The 19,765-nt window shown below is 39.4% G+C and overlaps 5 protein-coding genes across 5 annotated transcripts; 1 reads left to right on the top strand and 4 right to left on the bottom strand.

The window, feature by feature from the left end:
* Positions 1–865: 865 nt before the first annotated feature.
* On the bottom strand, positions 866–1,888 carry LOC136947606 (trace amine-associated receptor 13c-like). Its single transcript, XM_067241734.1, has one exon. It carries the CDS (start codon positions 1,886–1,888, stop codon positions 866–868), a length of 1,023 nt encoding a protein of 340 aa, XP_067097835.1.
* Positions 1,889–4,352: 2,464 nt separating this feature from the next.
* LOC136947604 (trace amine-associated receptor 1-like) lies at positions 4,353–9,127 on the bottom strand. The gene is made up of 6 exons (XM_067241732.1): positions 8,924–9,127; positions 8,277–8,678; positions 6,190–6,224; positions 5,805–5,895; positions 5,063–5,189; positions 4,353–4,990 (listed from the first exon to the last, which is right to left on the bottom strand). The coding sequence occupies exons 1-6, from the start codon at positions 9,125–9,127 to the stop codon at positions 4,353–4,355; spliced, it is 1,497 nt and encodes a 498-aa protein (XP_067097833.1).
* A 1,454-nt stretch (positions 9,128–10,581) lies between these two features.
* LOC136947603 (trace amine-associated receptor 1-like) lies at positions 10,582–12,543 on the bottom strand. The gene is made up of 5 exons (XM_067241730.1): positions 12,515–12,543; positions 12,245–12,271; positions 12,057–12,147; positions 11,292–11,418; positions 10,582–11,219 (listed from the first exon to the last, which is right to left on the bottom strand). Exons 1-5 carry the CDS (start codon positions 12,541–12,543, stop codon positions 10,582–10,584), a joined length of 912 nt encoding a protein of 303 aa, XP_067097831.1.
* A 1,243-nt stretch (positions 12,544–13,786) lies between these two features.
* LOC136947602 (trace amine-associated receptor 1-like) lies at positions 13,787–15,371 on the top strand. The gene is made up of 4 exons (XM_067241729.1): positions 13,787–13,838; positions 14,090–14,304; positions 14,529–14,655; positions 14,728–15,371. The coding sequence occupies exons 1-4, from the start codon at positions 13,787–13,789 to the stop codon at positions 15,369–15,371; spliced, it is 1,038 nt and encodes a 345-aa protein (XP_067097830.1).
* Positions 15,372–16,917: 1,546 nt separating this feature from the next.
* LOC136947601 (trace amine-associated receptor 1-like) lies at positions 16,918–19,252 on the bottom strand. The gene is made up of 4 exons (XM_067241728.1): positions 19,207–19,252; positions 17,963–18,189; positions 17,631–17,757; positions 16,918–17,558 (listed from the first exon to the last, which is right to left on the bottom strand). The coding sequence occupies exons 1-4, from the start codon at positions 19,250–19,252 to the stop codon at positions 16,918–16,920; spliced, it is 1,041 nt and encodes a 346-aa protein (XP_067097829.1).
* Positions 19,253–19,765: the final 513 nt, after the last annotated feature.

The raw sequence follows: 19,765 nt of genomic DNA, 5'->3' as shown, positions 1-19,765 counted from the left end.
TGTTGGAATGTAATTTATTTCGAATAAGTACATTCAATGCTATTTTACAATGGTGCTCTACATTTGAGTTCATTTTAAAGTTTTTACCAAATTCCAGAAAAGAAGGAAAAAGTTACTTTAAATGTTTTCCTTTTTACATAACTGTATGACAAAACATACACTACATACATACATACACACATACAAACAGATCGATTTTTACATAAGATATATGGTCAAATATGTTGCCCCTCTGATAAAACAAAAACAAAAAATGTTTTAACTTGAATTAGAAAACCATTTCTGCATATTTAGTTACTTTTAAATTATTGATGTTGTACAGTTTGACCATAGTGTAAAACAGTTTTCAGATAAGAACTTACAAAGCTCTCCATTTGAGAGTGATATGTGTAGCTGACCAGGAAATACATAGAAATGTTCCCCACCTCATCAAACAGGGATTACATGTAAATATGTTTAAAAACTGAACTTCAATATTACAGCGAGACGCAAAGACTCTAAATGTTTTCATTTCATTTCATTTCTTTTTGTTCGCATTTGATTGCAGTAGCTCAGCAGGTAAACGGTTTCAATTAAAACTAACAGGATCTTTACAGGGAATTAAATCCATATTATACATACTTAGCCTACAGTACATGTGCAAAGAGAAGGCTGGAAAACGGTATCACAACTCCCTCTGTTACCTCATGTTTCTGTTCATCCTGCTGAGTTACTCTGAGACCTTAACTGATAACAACAAAATACCACAGAGGTTTGACAGGAAAAGTATTATGGTGTATGATGTATGGCGATTGGAACACTCACTAAACAGCACATATGTTCTACTTCATTGATAAGTTGACAAACTCACAACAATAATAACATGTCAACTGACATTCATATCACATGAGTGTCTGGTGAATATCTTCATGGTGATAATGGCATTAATGCATTTCCTGAACCAGGGGTAGAACATAGCATAGATTATAGGGTTTAAAGTGGAGTTAAAGTAGCCTAACCACACAAACACCTCAAACAAAATAGCAGGTGTACTAAAGTTAGTGTAAGGGTCTATGATGGAGTTCACAAAGAATGGCATCCAGCAGAATATAAAAACTCCCACCACTATACCTAGTGTCTTGGCTGCTTTGCGCTCTGAGCGTTTCGACACTGCCCCCCTCTTCTCTCCCTCATTAAGTTTCCTCACCCCTCCATGGCTGCCATCTTCTATCCTCCTGGCATGCTCCTTAGCTACCTGGAAAATCTCAGCATATAAACCCATCATGATAAACACAGGAAAGAAAAAAGCTATCAGTGTGTCTAATGCACCCCACAGAGAGTTAAACAGTAAGATACAACCACCAAGACATTGAATAGTTTCCAGATAGTCCTCTAGTCCAGCCACGTTAGCCTTGGAGTAAAGTAGGCCATAAGAGTACAGAGCTGCTATTACCCAGCTGGCTGAGATCATGATCCAGGCCACAGGCATGGTGATGCGGGCTGAGTAGAGCATCGGGTTGCAGATCGCTTCATGGCGATCGATGGCGATGGAGACCAGGTGGAAGATGGAGACGGAGGTGAGAAACATGTCAAAGCTGGAGTGGAGGAGACAGAAAGAGTCGCCATAGTACCAGCAGCCCTGTACAGTCCTCATCATGCTGAAGGGCATCACAGTTAAACCTAGTAACAGGTCAGCCAGGGCTAGAGACATCACCATCATGTTTGTTGGACTGTGGAGCTGCTTGAAGTGGGCGATGGAGATGATGACCACAGAGTTGCCAAGGATGGTGATCAGGATGCCCACCAGGAACACCAGGTAGAGAGTTACCTGAGCCCCAGAACTGAACACTAATCTGGGGCAGGATAAGTTAGAGGTTGGGTAGCACCACTGGTCTTCAGGACTTGCCATGACTAAAAACATTAACTACATATACAACAAAACATATTTCTAAACTATGCAGAAATGTAAATGTTGCATTTCTAGTCGTTTTTCAATCCTCTCAATGTAAACTTTAAAACAAAAGCCATACAATACACTCATATGAGACAGGAAGATCTGGAAGATCCGTAAATGGATCTAAAGAGAAAATGAGTCAAGAGTGAAGAAAAACAATTACATTTATGTCCTTGATATTCCTCGAGTTACACCCCTCTGCTGTGTTACCCTCCAGTCACAACAGCTCTGAGAAATTGCATGCGTAATCTGTTAATGCATATGCATGTGTGTGCATGCAGTAAAAGGGAGGAGCATTAATGTTGGACACCTGCTTTTTTCCACATGCATATTATTCTTAGCAAAACATACAGTTGATTACATACAAATTAATAATGGGGTTCATCTAGGAAAGAGTAGGGTGGTCAAGTGGTTGTTGTTTTAAACATTACCTAAGCAAGGGCGACACAAATCCTTTTCACCTAATGCCACTTTGAATTGACATCTTTTGAAACTCAATTTTCCATGTTTCAGTTATGACTTTTTGTCTGTGGGGGGCGACATTTCACTCCTTCCTTGCAATGTATTACAGTAATTTTTCAGATACTTTCATCCAAAGTGACATGAACCTAACCTTTGAACCTTGGACCTTTTGATTTGCACATTTCAAATATTCATACAGTACAGTTGAACTCTACCTATTCCTAAACTAAGAGCCCAGGTGAATGTGAGGTCCTATACAGGACTGGTGAAGTGGTTCAGGAATCTCATAATCCAGTTCTCTGAGTTCTTTGCTGTTCTCTATAATCAATAGTGCTTGTGATGTGAGAAAGAAAGTTATTTGGTATTCTGTGTGATGCTTGCACACTCAAGAATGCACAGAAATGTGCATTCAACTTTTCAAATCAACTTCAAGCTTTTACTGTAATATTGATAACCTCTGCTGTTACTTTTATTGAAAAAGACTGAGGTAATTTACTTCCTTGGAGTGCTAGGATGTGATGGAGAACAGTGAGGGAGGTTTGGTTCATCACTGTGTATTCATCATACAATATACAATACACATATACATACAGACATGTAAATAAATGTTTTTGATATACTTACATTGAATTTCAAACATTGGGTTGGGATAAATGACAGGGAAGACATCTCTTATTAGGAAAGATATGAACAAGAAGAGGGATATGATCAATCCTGAAAATTCACTCGAAGACCAATTTAGTGTTTGACGATCCTGGCTTAGATATTGAGATATTGATATGATTTAGATTGATATGATTTAGATATTCCGAAAACAGGCCTGCCTATCAATTAGTTTACAGAATAATTATTTAAAAAATCAAGTACATGATTAGGCTGGATTAAAACTTTGGATCCATAGAGGTGTCAAGTGCATACAAATCATTATCTCAGTTGACATGACATCTGGTGAATGTCTATGTGGATTAGAAAATTAGGGTCATCCGACATAAAGGGTTCTGAGTGCTTGTGACTAAAGAACATCAGTTATTTGGTGTTTCGTATGACACCTGCACGTTCATGAATGCCCAGGACTATCACTGCTTACCTTTAATGAAGTAAGACTGAGGTGATTTACCTCCTTGGAGTGCTAAGATTTGGTGGAGAACAGTGAGAGATGTTTGATTCATCATTGTGTATTCATCATACAATCTATATACAGTATGACATGTAACTAAATGTTTATGATCATATGTACTTACATTGAATTTCAAACATTGGGTTGGGATAAATGACAGGGAAGACATCTCTTATTAGGAAAGATATGAACAAGAAGAGGGATATGATCAATCCTGAAAATTCACTCGAAGACCAATTTAGTGTTTGACGATCCTGGCTTAGATATTGAGATATTGATATGATTTAGATTGATATGATTTAGATATTCCGAAAACAGGCCTGCCTATCAATTAGTTTACAGAATAATTATTTAAAAAATCAAGTACATGATTGGGCTGGATTAAAACTTTGGATCCATAGAGGTGTCAAGTGCATACAAATCATTATCTCAGTTGACATGACATCTGGTGAATGTCTATGTGGATTAGAAAATTAGGGTCATCCGACATAAAGGGTTCTGAGTGCTTGTGACTAAAGAACATCAGTTATTTGGTGTTTCGTATGACACCTGCACGTTCATGAATGCCCAGGACTATCACTGCTTACCTTTAATGAAGTAAGACTGAGGTGATTTACCTCCTCGGAGTGCTAAGATGTGGTGGAGAACAGTGAGAGATGTTTGATTCATCATTGTGTATTCATCATACAATCTATATACAGTATGACATGTAACTAAATGTTTATGATCATATGTACTTACATTTAATTTCATACATTGGGTTGGGATAAATGACAGGGAAGACATCTCATATTAGGAAAGATATGAACAAAAAGATGGATATGACAATCCTGATCAAATTCACTCCAAGACCAATTTAGTGTTTGATGATTCTGTCTTAAATATCGAACCGAAAGCAATCATCTTAAATGCTCTCCTGAACCAACTGTAAAAGAAGGCATACACTATAGGATTGAGAGAAGAGTTTGAATAGCCAATTATCGTCGTGCCCATAAGAAGAGAGGGGCTAGAGTCTCCAAGAAGAGGACTGAAGACATTGCAAAGAAAAAAAGGAGTCCAGCAACACAGGAAGACTCCCATAACGATAGCCAGGGTCCTGAAGGCCTTTCTCTCTGACTTGCTGGCCACAGCTCCAGAGTTCTGGTTCTGGAAGGTGGTGCTCTGGATGCTGCGAGCCTGTCTCTGGGCCACCAGGAAGATCTTGAGGTAGATGCAGAGCATGACGAGTGCAGGGAGGTAGAAGGAGAGAGAGGAGGAGACGGAGCTAGAGGTGGCTGTCTGGTACAACACACAGCCCCCCTCACAGACCATATGCTCATAGTAGAACTCCTCTTCACCCAGGATGTTTAGATGCAGGAATATTATCCCAAACCCCACAAAAACAGACACTCCCCAGATAACCAATATCATAATTAGAGCTGTCTGAACAGTGATGGTCCTCGTGTAGCGTAGAGGATGACACACTGCGTAGTAGCGGTCAATAGAGATGAAACTTAGGTTGATGATGGATGCGGTGACTAGAGTGATGTCAATGCTGGAGTGGATCTTACAGAAGAGGTGCCCCAGGTACCAGCAGTTCTCTATGATGTACACCATGCTGAAAGGGAGGACTAGAACCCCCAGCAGCAGGTCAGCTACAGCCAGGGACAGGATGAGGAAGTTTGTTGGGGTGTGGAGCTGCAGGGAGAGACAACTGTGTCAGATACAGTAAAATGACATAATTGAGAAGCAGAGTAAACCTAAAAATGTTAACAATTACCTTAATGTTTGAAGTTCACCAAAATCTGATTATTTTTAAAAAAAATGGATAGTACTTCAAATAAACGGAAACTGGATGTGCCGGCATGCCACAGTAATATCAATATCAGAACACAACACAGCAGATCAAACACAACACCATCTTCACCAAACCCCCGCCCCACAAAACCACATTTCAGATTTTTGCTACTGACAAGTTAGACCAAACATGTTTAGTTTTATTTTGCCCAAAAATATACCTAGTGTGAACTGCAAAAATTGTTGAATTCAATCAAAAGTTTTAAGTTTCATAAACTAATATTTTATTCAATATGTTGTTGAACACATTGAAAGTTTTGTTCACATAATCCAATTTATTACTTTAAACACTGGAGTTCAGAGTGTACACTTGATTTGATTCACAAGGTTATATTTAAATTTTCATTAAATGACCAATTAAGGTCTATGCGATCTTATGGTGAGCTTAATTTGGTTCACCATCGCAAAAGTCTTCAACAGTCAATAATGAGCCATAAATCAAATATAACTGTGTACCTGTTTAAAGTGGAGGATGGAGACGATAACCAGCATGTTTCCAGCCACGGTGAGCACCACTATGGAGCTGACAAGGAGGTAGAGGATCCCTCTTAAACATGGGGAGAAAACAAGGTCTCTGACACAGGACCCATTGACATGCTCATAACACAGATGCACGGAGTCCACCATGTCAGAGCTGTTGATACCTGGACCTGGCTCCATGCTGCTGGAACCTGCAGAGTAGAAAGGAAGAAAGGGTGGAAAGATTAGACAAGAGTTTACATCTTATTGTGAACACAGTATGGTATCACACTGATCGTTAAAGAATTGAGAGAGATTGTTGTTAAGTACAAGAACAAAACAGTTTTAACATTGAGGTGGTGGTGGGTGTGGGCATGGATACCTGATGCCTTTGTCTGCTGTCACCATCTGAACTGACTGGAGATGAGGTTCATCCTTATGACAATCCTTGATGATTGTAATGATGCTGATGTCATCATCTATAATTAGAATAATGATTGTTAATTATAGCGTTGCATAATCAGATATGGAAAACTGCCAAAGCAATGTTATCACACAACATATACACACACTAACTTGAAAACAATGTGTGTGAGGTAACAAACCTAAATATTGTGATGCAGGAGACTGTTTACATTGGCTTCTTATATTTTTATTTGATGTATTTAACCTTTATTTAACCAGGAGAGTCCCATTGAGATTACAATTCTCTTTTTAAAGGGAGACCTGGCCAAGACAGGCAGCAACATAAAAACACATACTTACAGAACACGAATGAGACAAGTAAAAAAAAAAAAACTGAAAGTTAAGAGTCAGTTACGTAACCTGGTTTACAGGACCTTTACAAAGTATTCAGATCCCTTCAGTTTTTCCAGATTTGGTTGTGGTATAGTAATAATAAGACTTTATTTATATAGCACATTTCATACAAGAATTGGAGCTCAATTTGCTTTACATTAAATAAATAAAAACAATAATAATAAAAACAATAATACAAGTGATAAAAGTAATAAAAATAAAACACACAATGTAACACAACAAAATACAAGTGTGATAAAGCAGGCAAGGAGTCAGTGTCTTTTGGATGAAAGCGCAAGAGGTCTTTGCTTGAAAATAAACAAGGTTTCACAAAACAAAGGTCAGACGCCACACGGCCATTAACATGAAACAAGAATAAGACTCCACAACAAAGTCAGAAACATCTCGGCTTATATAGCCGTCCTAATTAGTCCCAACACAAAACAGGTGCGTATTAGAATTCCGGTGACGCAGACCGGCGCACCGGCTCCGTGCGCTCCGTGACAACAAGCCACAGTCTTTGCGGGAATCAAAAGCACATATAAGCCGCAGTCTTTGCGGTGTCTCGAGTCCGTCTAGACTTAATTCCTTGCCATCAGTCTACACACAATACCTACATTCATTGCAATTAGGGTTAGACTCCACTATTCCATGGTAGCTAGGTAATTAGTTAGCTTAGCTAAAGTGAAAATTGTACATCACCAAATGCATACATAATTAATGAAATTAGATATATATTCACTACTCAAATCCTTCAATACATGACAAAACTCGAGCTCCAGATTGACTGACTAGAAGAGTGATTCTCAAATGTATTCGTATGCCTACCACTGGCGGTACGCTGTGTCCTTTCTATTGAAAGCCTACGTGAAGGAATCTACTAAACATATTTGTATGTACTCAAATTAAAACTGTCAAACTGACTTGTTTGGTCTAATTAGTCAGTTTACAGGTGATCAATTGGGCCCTGAAACATTTCAGAAGCAGCATGGTTTGAAAGCGAACAGCTTGACCAGTAACCACATTTCCAATGTACACACTGAAGAACAAGCTAGGAGTCTAGCCAAGTAGATAGCTGATAACTCAACTGAGCTGGCTTGCTACCGTTGTGTGTTAATGACATTGGGATGCTAATGTTCTGAAAAGAAAACAGAAGAGGATGGAAGACTTTGTTGTGCAGGTGTTTTGTGGGTCCAGCTCAGACCTGCTCAGTGATTTAGAACATCTCAAACAGAGGCTTTTCTACTTCGGCATGAATAACCGATGAGCTGGAGAAGAGTTTTTCCGGTGTTGGGAGAAAGATCATGATTGGCTTCTGAAACCTTTATGTGCATGCAATCCCTTGAGACCAAGCCTTGTATTAAAACATATTTTTACATCCAACTAGTCCCATAAGAAGTATTGGTGGAGAAAACATTTTGAGCAGGAAGGGGCCAGAAGCCACCCCTGACATTGTGTTCAAACTCCTTCATCCTATGATATTCCCATCATTGAAGGCAATCTTATAGGTCACCCTTAACATCCAGGTCAGTAGCTGCAGCTGTGAGAGATCATTTAGTGCTCTTTGCAAACTACATACTTGGCTCAGGTGGATCAGGGGCCTGAGAGAGAGTCTCACTAATCTGGCAGTGGTAGAAGGAGAGAGAGGAGGAGACGGAGCTAGAGGTGGGCTGTCTGGTACAACACACAACCCCCCTCACAGAGCACATGCTCATAGTAGAACTCCTCTTCACCCAGGATGTTGAGTTCCAGGAAAATCATTCCAAAGCCCACCAAAACAGACACCCCCCAGCTCACCATCCCCATGATTCCAGCTGATTGAACAGTGATGGTTCTTGAGTAGATCAGAGGATGACACACGGCATAGTAGCGGTCAATATAAATTAAACTGAGGCTGACAATGGATGTTGTGATTGATGTAATTGATACACTGGAGTGGATCTTACAGAAGATCTGACCCAGGTACCAGCAGTTCTCTATGATGTACACCATGCTGAAAGGGATGACTAGAACTCCCAGTAGCAGGTCAGCTGCAGCCAGGGACAGGATGAGGAAGTTGGTGGGAGTGTGGAGCTGATGGAACACACACAGTAGATGAGTGACAATCATGCATAGAAGTATTTGTGTTTCCCTAACAAAGCATGTTAGATCAGAGTACACATCGAGCAGCGTAGGAGAGAAGGATGAGTATTTAGAGACCTTAGTCCTTAGTATACCAAGTTAATTGTAAATATTCAACAGTTTCCTTTTTGAAACTGCTCAAAGGGACCAATGTAATAGTCCTCAATAGTCCAATGAGTGATGTACATGTAATATACCTGTTTAAAATGGAGGATGGAGACAATAACCAGCATGTTTCCAGTTATGATGAGCAAAACCATACAGCTGAAGATAATGCAGAGGACACCTTTTGCAGCAGGAGGTAAAACGTACGCTCTGACACAGGACTTGTTAACATGCTCATAACACAGATGAATGGAGTCCACTATGTCAGAGCTGTTGATATCAGGTCTTGGCTCCATACTGCTGGAACCTGCAAGGTTACCAAGGGAGAAGAGACAAAACAAACAATAGAGTAATTACAGTTCAAAAATTCACTAAATATAGTATAACATTATTTTCAAACATATTCATCCAAGATGGCGCCGCTGATCGGTGCGCCCTGTTCTGTCCTCCGTATGTTTGTTGTTTGCTCCTTCCGGCCACAGTAAATTCCGTGTTTGTGTAAACTTACATGTCGAATAAAACCAAATTCTGATTCTGATATCCTATACACACAAACACAGTATCCTCTTCACAGCATTCCGTTTATAACAAAAAAGGTTTTCATTTTGCGTTCCTTACTTGTTGGTCATGTATGTGGTGGTGTATCTATGGTTACCTGAAGCCTTGGTCTGCTGCCTCTCTCTGAACTCACTGGAGTTGAGGTTCATCTTTATATACTCACAGACTATGACGATCTCTGATGACTATCATGACTATGTATAATGATACTGATGAAATCATAATCTACAATTACCATAATTAGAACCTTCAACTGTGATCCTATCAGACATGTAGATGTATGCAGAGTTGTCTTCAGTTGGCCATCTGTATTCAGATATAAATGGGATATTGACAGGGTCTTTTTTCCTGCTTATAATAGTCAGAAAACAATTATAACTGTCAGTAATAAATCATAAACATTTTACAACTTAAAAAAATGGTGGAGCAACTTATTGTTTGCTAACGACAGTGGGAACATATTACAATAGGCTGGAGGGTAGCCAATAACATAATAGAACAAAACACTTGCTCGGGACAGTGTCCATGTAGGTTATGTCTGCACAGCTCAGACTGGCAAGGGAAGAGGCTCTGTAGCTATTTAGCTTGTTTTCATTTTTTTTACCTTTCAAATGGCCAAAATTCTGACATGTTAGAGGCGGAAGTGATCAAATAATTCAATTCCGAAAAAAAGCCTGCCTGTCAATTAGTTTACAGAATAATTATTTAAAAAATCAAGTAAATGATTGGGCTGGATTAAAACTTTGGATCCATAGAGGTGTCAAGTGCATCAAAATCATTATCTCAGTTGACATCTGGTGAATGTCTGTGGATCAGAAAATTAGGGTCATCCGACATAAAGGGTTCTGAGTGCTTGTGACTAAAGAACATCAGTTATTTGGTCTTTCGTATGACACCTGCACGTTCATGAATGCCCAGGACTATCACTGCTTACCTTTAATGAAGTAAGACTGAGGTGATTTACCTCCTTGGAGTGCTAAGATTTGGTGGAGAACAGTGAGAGATGTTTGATTCATCATTGTGTATTCATCATACAATATATATATATATACATACAGTATGACATGTAGCTAACTGTTTATGATAATATGTACTTACATTGAATTTCATATATTGGGTTGGGATAAATGACATGACATTTCATATTAAGAAATATATGAACAAGAACAAGGATATTATCAATCCTGAAAATTCACTCCAGGACCATTTTAGTGTTTGATGATCCTGGCTTAAATATTGATCCAAAAGCAATCATCTTAAATGCTCTCCTGAACCAACTGTAAAAGAAGGCATACACTATAGGATTGAGAGAAGAGTTTGAATAGCCAATGATTAGTGTGCCAGTAATAAGTGGGGGGCTAGAGTCTCCAATAATATGACTGAATACATAGCAAAGAAAAAAAGGAGTCCAGCAACATAAAAATACTCCCATAACGATAGCCAGGGTTCTGAAGGCCTTTCTCTCTGACTTGCTGGCCACAGCTCCAGAGTTCTGGTTCTGGAAGGTGGTGCTCTGGATGCTGCGAGCCTGTCTCTGGGCCACCAGGAAGATCTTGAGGTAGATGCAGAGCATGATGAGTGCAGGGAGGTAGAAGGAGAGAGAGGAGGAGACAGCGCTAGAGGTGGCTGTGTGGTATAACACACATCCCCCCTCACAGACCATATGCTCATAGTAGAACTCCTCTTCACCCAGGATGTTTAGATGCAGGAAGATTGTTCCAAAACCCAAAATAACAGACACTCCCCAGATAACCAATATCATAATTAGAGCTGTCTGAACAGTGATGGTCCTCGTGTAGCGTAGAGGATGACACACTGCGTAGTAGCGGTCAATAGAGATTAAACTTAGGTTGATGATGGATGCGGTGACTAGAGTGATGTCAATGCTGGAGTGGATCTTACAGAAGAGGTGCCCCAGGTACCAGCAGTTCTCTATGATGTACACCATGCTGAAAGGGAGGACTAGAACCCCCAGCAGCAGGTCAGCTACAGCCAGGGACAGGATGAGGAAGTTTGTTGGGGTGTGGAGCTGCTGGGAGAGACAACTGTGTCAGATACAGTAAAACGACATAATTGAGAAGCAGAGTAAACCTAAAAATGTTAACAATTACCTTAATGTTTGAAGTTCACCAAAATCAGATTTTTTTATTTTAAATGGATAGTACTTAAATAAACGGAAACTGGATGTGCCGGCATGCCAGGCAACTCCTGAGTACTAATAATACTGACACAGTAATATCAATATCAGAACACAACAGAGCAGATCAAACACAACACCATCTTCACCAAACCCCCGCCCCACAAAACCACATTTCAGATATTTGCTACTGACAAGTTAGACCAAACATGTTTTATTTTGTCCAAAAAGATTCCTACTGTGAACTGCAAAAATGGTTTAATTCAATCAAAAGTTTTAAGTTTCATAAACTAATATTTTATTCAATATGTTGTTGAACACATTGAAAGTTTTGTTCACATAATCCAATGTATTACTTTAAACACCGGAGTTCAGAGTGTACACTTGATTAGATTCACAAGGTTATATTTAAATTTTCCTTAAATGGCCAATTAAGGTCTATGCCATCTTATGGTGAGCTTAATTTGGCTCACCATCGCAAAAGTCTTCAATAGTCAATAATGAGCCATAAATCAAATATAACTGTGTACCTGTTTAAAGTGGAGGATGGAGACGATAACCAGCATGTTTCCAGCCACGGTGAGCACAACTATGGAGCTGACAAGGAGGTAGAGGATCCCTCTTAAACATGGGGAGAAAACAAGGTCTCTGACACAGGACCCATTGACATGCTCATAACACAGATGCACGGAGTCCACCATGTCAGAGCTGTTGATACCTGGACCTGGCTCCATGCTGCTGGAACCTGCAGGGTTAAGTAGAAAATTAGACAGGAGTAAAAATAAGACTAGAGTTTACATCTTATTGTGAACATATGTTTTACAATTATAATAAACAATGATACATTATCAAAATATACATATTGTATGAAATCAAAATGTTTTTTTGAAAGATTAGAGTACAGATAAGATAAGAGTACAAAACAGTTTTAACATTGAGATATTGGTGGGTGTGTGCATGGTTACCTGATGCCTTGCTCTTGTGTCACCATCTGAACTGACTGGAGATGAGGTTCATCCTTATGACTATGATTATCATGATGCTGATGATGTCCTCTCAGATTTGGCCAATACACTAATGGCTGGTTGCTAGCTAGTTCTTGCAGTTAAGACAAACAAAGTTATTCATTGAATAATATGTCAGTTAGACACACAAACATTCCTGGAATTATAAATAAGGCACAGTGCCCATGATGCAGTCGGAGAGTAAGATGTCAGTGAAACACACAGATTTCTGGAATCATAGATAAATATATTGCAGTGCCCTTGATGCAGCTGGTGATGACAGTGTATTTTCCGTGGCCTGGCACCTACATTTCTCAGACCGCAGATCACAATAAAATGTAAGTACTCAACCTCCACATCAGCTAGTCACTTATGCAGATGATATGTCTGAAATATACTTAAACAAGTCCACTAACTTCACCCACTTCACGACACATCCTTGAGTCCTGAGCCATACTCTCGCCAAATATCAATTTCATACAATGCCTGGTTGGCAAGATAATAAAGTCACAGAAAGACAGACATACACACTGAGATTCCTGGCATTATAGTATGACTAGTCCAGTGCCTATGCCCGGGATGTAGCCGACGATTGAGATGTTAGTTAGTTGATTCATTGACACACAGTCACACACAGAGATTCATGGAATTATGGATAGTGCAGTGCCTGTGCCCGTGATAAAGATGGTGATTAAGATTTAGGTAAGATTACAATTACTTGATTCAGTGACACACTGATACACATACACACACAGATTCCTGAAAATATAGTATGATGATGGCGCAGTGTCTGTTTCTGTAATACGCTGCCCTTGATAGTTAAGTTATAAAAATGTTAGTTATTTTTTGGGGTGATTCCTTAGTTGGAGTTTGTCAACATTTGCATACCACAGGAAGAGTTTTTGCAGTAGTAAACACAATAATTCGCAAACATAATAAAATTAACTGATACATACTGAAAGTAAAGTATACAATTTATTTTGTCCGGGTGTTAATTAGCTAGCTAGCATTTCATAAAGAATTAAAGCTTTTTTAACTTTGTGCGTTGTCAGTACAGAATAATTGTCCTTAGTATGATGAACAGCATGTTATGTGGGTTGTTTTAACTGGTGCTAAAGCAAACCAAACACCATACAGAGTTGTCCATATCTGGTTGGGCAATAGTAGACGATTCCCACTATCATGATGAGGTCATAGGTGTAATTGTGCATATGTATGAGAATGACCAGAAATGGTCACAGACTGGGTACATAAGGATGAATCTCAACTTCAGACAATGCAGATGGTGGCAGCAGACAGAGGTGTCAGGTAACCATAGATACACCACCACCACCTACATGACCAACAAGGAGGGAACACAACATGAACAAGTATTATTTGATTGGTTTTGTATTTGAAAGATAGTCTCTTGAAATAGATTGAATTGATAACATCTCAAAGTAATTCTCTTTTGAAAGCTTGTTTTATGTTATTTATTCACAATAAGTATGTCTTCTCTTTCTTCCTTGCTTTTTCCTTCCTCCCACACCTTTCCCCGGCTTCTCTAATTGTTCCTACAGATTTCTGCAGTATGGAGCCAGGTCTTAGTATCAACAGCTCTCACAAGGTGGACTCCATTCATCTGTGTTATGAGCATGTCAACAAGTCCTGTGTCATGACATACGTCTTATCTCCTGCTGTAAAAGGGGTTGTATACATCATCTTTGGTTCCATCATTTTGCTCACTGTGGCTGGAAACATGCTGGTTATCATCTCCATCCTCCACTTCAAACAGGTATGTTTGGTTTACGCCACATTTCAGACTGTTACATTGATGTAATTGTATTAGGTGAAACAAATCACGCTTATCCTAAATCTCAATCCTGATTTAAGGCAGGTAAGCTTGATTCTAAGTTTGCACTATTATTACTTAGTGTTATTATACTGGATGCTTAAATTGAGTACATCAAGAGTACTGTACATAGTTTCACAGTGTCTGACTCAGGTGTCTTCCAGCAGCTCCACACTCCCACCAACTTCCTCATCCTGTCTCTGGCTGTAGCTGACCTGCTACTGGGGGTTCTAGTCCTCCCTCCCAGCATGGTGGTCACTGTGGAGAACTGTTGGTACATGGGAGACATCTTCTGTAAGATCCACTCCAGCCTGGCCATGACTTTGGTCACGGCTTCAATCATTAATCTCTGTTTCATTTCTATTGATCGCTACTACGCAGTGTGTCGTCCTCTCCGATACACAAGGACCATCACTATTCAGTCAACTATGGTCATGGTAATGGTTAGTTGGGGAGTGTCTGCTATAGTGGGCTTTGGGACAATATTCCTGCAGCTCAACATCCTGGGTGAAGAGGAGTTCTACTACGAGCATGTGGTCTGTGAGGGTGGCTGTGGTGTGGCATACCAGACTGCCACCTCTAGCGCTGTCTCCTCCTCTCTCTCCTTCTACCTCCCTGCACTCATCATGCTCTGCATTTACCTCAAGATCTTCCTGGTGGCCCAGAGACAGGCTCGCAGCATCCAGAGCACCACCTTCCAGAACCAGAACTCTGGAGCTGTGGCCAGCAAGTCAGAGAGAAAGGCCTTCAGGACCCTGGCTATCGTTATGGGAGTATTTTTATGTTGCTGGACTCCTTTTTTTCTTTGCAATGTTTCCGCTCCTTATATCATAGACTCTAATATTCCTCGTTTGATGATAGTAACGTCTTCCATTGGATTCTCAAACTCATTTCTCAATCCTATTGTGTATGCTTTCTTCTACAGTTGGTTCAGGAGGGCATTTCGGACGATTGTCGTCGGTTCCATATTTCAGCCACAATCATCAAACACTAAATTGGTATCAGATTAAATTAAAATGACAAATAATATTTATGGTACTGTCCAGCCTTTTATCAATTTAAATGAGGATTTAATAGAAATACAACAAATACAAAAACCACAAACATACCAGAGAACATATTTGCGTAATTTGTAACGTTTTTTCAAACCTTAAATTGATGTTATTATACATATAGAACATTAATGTTGTATCGAGTTGTCATGAATTCCAATGATTTTCTCTGTTTAAAGTAATTGATGAAATGTCAATAAACCTCCTAATATATAACTTAATTGGGCAGAGAATGTAGGTACAATTTATGAACTATACTGTGCAATAAAAAGATTGTACTGTATGTTAATTGTTAATAAACAATCATTGTATCTTCTTTTCAGAATAAATATGTAATCTGTCCTTCAGTGTGACCTTCCCTAACTTGCTAATGATTGACTTCAATGGGCAGAAAGGCAGCATCTGATTAGTGATTCCAATTTAAAGAATATTGTAACTTGAAATGTTGTAACATGATCTAGTATCCAACTATTAAACTTGGCTACTTACCAGCTTAATACATGTGTGTGATAGCAATTGCCTAGCAATGTATGACATTCCCTAGTTGGGAATTCTGAAATATATAGAACATACGGACAGTCTGCACACAACCACTTTAGTATATTAATGTAATTTGATCTGTTCTGGATCATGTGGTGTTTATAACTGAGCCATTATCTGAGGTGGCAAATGAGCCTCATACATTTGTTTTCATAACAAGGATCGGCCAGCAAGGTTGACCAGCGACAGCCACATACCATCCACTTTAGGAAATACAGTTTTACCTAAGCCACAACAACATGCTGCCCAAGGTTTGGCCCATTTGTGGCACATACCTGGCTTAAAACTAACAGATATGTCTTTATGATAGTTTCCTACATATTCTATCTGCATTCTACACTACTATCTGTACTATTTTGATATTTAGAAATTATATATAAATGATGGAATGATGGAATGATGGATATGGAATTCCATTCAGGTTACACTTTTGGCTTGTAATTGCTTAAAATATAATTTCTGTCAAAGATATAAAATTCCAAATACCATATTCCATCCTAATTGGTCTAAAGATTATATTGTTGTAGGTCTCACAAATGTTGGTGATCCAGGAGGAGTGTTTGAGTGCTATGTACATATCAGGCACACAGTAAACACAGAGTAAACATCATACTGGACCGCATGGCAAACCACAGCCCTACTGACACTTCTGTTTTGTTAGTTGCCTAACCTGCTATTTTCACAGTTTTTCATTTTTGTCAGCCAACCTATTATTTCATTTAGTGTAGTCACTGGGAGTGAACACAAACTGGCTTCTGCAGATATCTTGCCTCACAACATAAATGACCAGATATAAGGTTTTTAATGTTTTTTTTATTAAATTAAAAATCTAAAGATTTTCATGTCCAATGTATTTTTTCATGTATTTTATAATGTCTATATCTAATTGTTCAGCACATTAAATCGTCATGCATGAAATCTTAAAAGGGTGGACAATAATAGGGATATTATGAGTCATTATGATTTACTCTGAGACCAACTTAATATTTGATGATTGTGGCTGAAATATGGAACCAAAAACAATCATCTTAAATGCCCTCCTGAACCAACTGTAAAAGAAGGCATATACTATAGGATTAAGAAAGGAGTTGGAATAGCCAATTGTAATTGTGATTCGTAGCAAAATAGGAAGGTTAGTGTCTACAATATATGGAATGGACACATTGCAAAGAAAAAAAGGAGTCCAGCAACACAGGAAAACTCCCATAACGATAGCCAGGGTTCTGAAGGCCTTTCTCTCTGACTTGCTGGCCACAGCTCCAGACTTCTGGTTCTGGAAGGTGGTGCTCTGGATGCTGCGAGCCTGTCTCTGGGCCACCAGGAAGATCTTGAGGTAGATGCAGAGCATGATGAGTGCAGGGAGGTAGAAGGAGAGAGAGGAGGAGACGGCACTAGCAGTGGCAGTCTGGTATGCCACACAGCCTCCCTCACAGAGCACATGCTCATAGTAGAACTCCTCTTCACCCAGGATGTTGAGCTGCAGGAATATTGTCCCAAAGCCGACTAGAGCAGACACCCACCAGCTCATCAGCACCATGATCAAAACTGACAGGACAGTGATGGTTGTTCTGTAGTGCAGAGGACGACACACTGCATAGTAGCGGTCAATAGAGATGAAACTTAGATTGATGATGGATGCGGTGACTAGAGTCATGACCAAGCTTATGTGGATCTTACAGAAGAAGTGCCCCAGGTACCAGCAGTTCTCCACAGTGTAGATCATCCTGAAAGGAAGTACTAGAACCCCCAGCAGCAAGTCAGCTACAGCCAGGGACAGGATGAGGAAGTTGGTGGGGGTGTGGAGCTGCTGGGAGACACACCTGGGTCAGATATTGTCATACTTTATACTTAAGAAGTCTTGGATGTGGTTAGCAAAGTTAACATTTAAAAACTTGTCCTAAAAGTGCAAAATAAATAATATCTATAAAGCAGACTTTTAGGGTAATCTTCATCTGAATAGCAATATAGCATTCCCCAACGGTTTAAATAGAGATTAAAGTCAAACTTACCTGTTTGAAGTGTAGGATAGAGATGATAACCAGCATGTTTCCAGCCACAGTGAGCATAATAATGGTGCTTAAGATAAGGTAGATAGTCCCTCTAACAGCAGGAGAGAAGATGTACTCTCTGACACAGGACCTGTTTACATTCTCATAACACAGATGAATGGAGTCCACCATGTCAGAGCTGTTGATACCAGGACCTGGCTCCATGCTGCTGGAACCTGCAGAGTTAACTGGAGAGGAAGACAGGAATATAGGTAGACAATGAAGAAATTGCACATCACCTACATACATAATATATATTACATGGTATCAATGTAAATATACTTATTGTAACATGGAATGTTTATATTCAATATTTTCAAGTGATTTCTAAATAGTTTGAGTCTTGGTTTTCCTTGCCTGATAGTCATGTGCTGTATCTGTCTGCACTCCAACTCCTGCCACTATTAGAACTGACTGGAGTTGAAGTTCATCCTTCATCCTCATGTACCCACAGTCTATGACGATCTCTGGGGATTCTCATGAATATTGTATGAAGTCATGATTTGTAGTTGCAGATGATGAAAAAAATCTGACATGGGCAATTGTACATCCTCTTAGCTTTTTATTTAATCATAACAACACATACAGTATGTTTCTGATAACGTTATCAGAAACAGATTATTAATGCACCAGATCATAAATGCACCATATATCCAGTAGAATCTCAAACCAAGTAGATTCAATACTGTATTGGAAATGTGGGTAGGTTTACCAGAATGAAAGGCATAGTCTGAACATAAGAACAAATGATTTACAATTCAAACTGAGCAGTTTTTGCATGCAAACTAACCCGTAAATATTTAACCCTTGTACACCAATTGAATACTGCCATAATCTGAATTGGTGAATTAAACTCATCACTTTAAAAAGAGAGGTGAATAAGTTAACCATAGAAATGAAAATACATATGTATTTAATAGACAGCATATCAATCAACCAAGTGAAGTGACAGTGAATTAGGTGAGATATTTTAAAACTTTGCAAAAACAATCATCCTAAACGTCCTCCTGAACCAAATGTAAAAGAAGGCATACACTATGGGATTAAGAAAGGAGTTTGAATACCCAACAGAAGACATTACTATCATCAAAAGAGGCATGTTAGAGTCCATAATATGAGGAGCAGCAGCTCCAGAGTTCTGGTTTTGGAAGGTGGTGCTCTGGATGCTGCGACCAGAGTCATGGACATGCTGTTGTTGATCTTACAGAAAAAGTGCCACAGGTACCAGCAGTTCTCTATGATGTACACCATGCTGAAAGGGAGGACTAGAACCCCCAGCAGCAGGTCAGCTGCAGCCAGGGACAGGATGAGGAAATTGGGGGGGGTGTGGAGCTGCTGGGAAACAACAGTAGGTCAGATACTGTGAAACTTTATAATTTTGGTGTACATGACTTAAACATTTAGGGTGACCTTGATTTTGTTCATAAAAGGAACCAATGCAACAGTCCCCAACAGTTCAACCAGTGACGTAAATCAAATGTACCTGTTTGAAATGGAGGATTGATGCAATAACAAGTATGTTTCCAGTCACAGTGAGCACAACAGTATTGCTTTATATAATGTAGAGCATCCCTTTTACAGCAGGAGAGAAAATGTAGGCTCTGACACAGGACCTGTTGACATGCTCATAACACAGATGGATGGAGTCCACCATGTCAGAGCTGTTGATACCAGGACCTGGCTCCATGCTGCAGGAACCTGCAGGGTTAAGTACAGTTAGGAAGGGGAGAAGGGGGAGAAAGAGAAGACATGACAACTTATAAT

This window comes from Osmerus mordax, chromosome 8 (genome assembly GCF_038355195.1).
Source record: "Osmerus mordax isolate fOsmMor3 chromosome 8, fOsmMor3.pri, whole genome shotgun sequence".
NCBI classification, from domain to species: domain Eukaryota; kingdom Metazoa; phylum Chordata; class Actinopteri; order Osmeriformes; family Osmeridae; genus Osmerus; species Osmerus mordax.
Note: the sequence above shows the minus strand (reverse complement) of the source record. Positions and strands in the feature narration are given on the sequence as shown.

Bases quoted from the DNA above. Each gene is read 5' to 3' on its own strand.
- LOC136947606 (XM_067241734.1), bottom strand. From the start codon at position 1,888: ATGGCAAGTCCTGAAGACCAGTGGTGCTACCCAACCTCTAACTTATCC.
- LOC136947604 (XM_067241732.1), bottom strand. From the start codon at position 9,127: ATGGAGCCAAGACCTGATATCAACAGCTCTGACATAGTGGACTCCATT. The intron at 8,679-8,923 runs GTATATTACATG...GTGTTCCATCAG, and splicing joins CCATCCTCCATTTTAAACAG to CTCCACACTCCCACCAACTT. The intron at 6,225-8,276 runs GCCCACCTCTAG...CCTCATCTCCAG, and splicing joins GTTGTGTGTTGTACCAGACA to TCAGTTCAGATGGTGACAGC.
- LOC136947603 (XM_067241730.1), bottom strand. From the start codon at position 12,543: ATGAACCTCATCTCCAGTCAGTTCAGATG. The intron at 11,419-12,056 runs GTACACAGTTAT...CTCTCCCAGCAG, and splicing joins CCATCCTCCACTTTAAACAG to CTCCACACCCCAACAAACTT. The intron at 11,220-11,291 runs GTAAGATCCACT...TAATCTCTATTG, and splicing joins GTACCTGGGGCACCTCTTCT to ACCGCTACTACGCAGTGTGT.
- LOC136947602 (XM_067241729.1), top strand. From the start codon at position 13,787: ATGAATCTCAACTTCAGACAATGCAGATGGTGGCAGCAGACAGAGGTG. The intron at 13,839-14,089 runs GTAACCATAGAT...TTGTTCCTACAG, and splicing joins GCAGCAGACAGAGGTGTCAG to ATTTCTGCAGTATGGAGCCA. The intron at 14,656-14,727 runs GTAAGATCCACT...TCATTTCTATTG, and splicing joins GTACATGGGAGACATCTTCT to ATCGCTACTACGCAGTGTGT.
- LOC136947601 (XM_067241728.1), bottom strand. From the start codon at position 19,252: ATGGTGTACATCATAGAGAACTGCTGGTACCTGTGGCACTTTTTCT. The intron at 18,190-19,206 runs GTAAGATCAACA...CTTCCTCTCCAG, and splicing joins GTACCTGTGGCACTTTTTCT to TTAACTCTGCAGGTTCCAGC. The intron at 17,758-17,962 runs GTAAGTTTGACT...GTCTCCCAGCAG, and splicing joins CTATCCTACACTTCAAACAG to CTCCACACCCCCACCAACTT.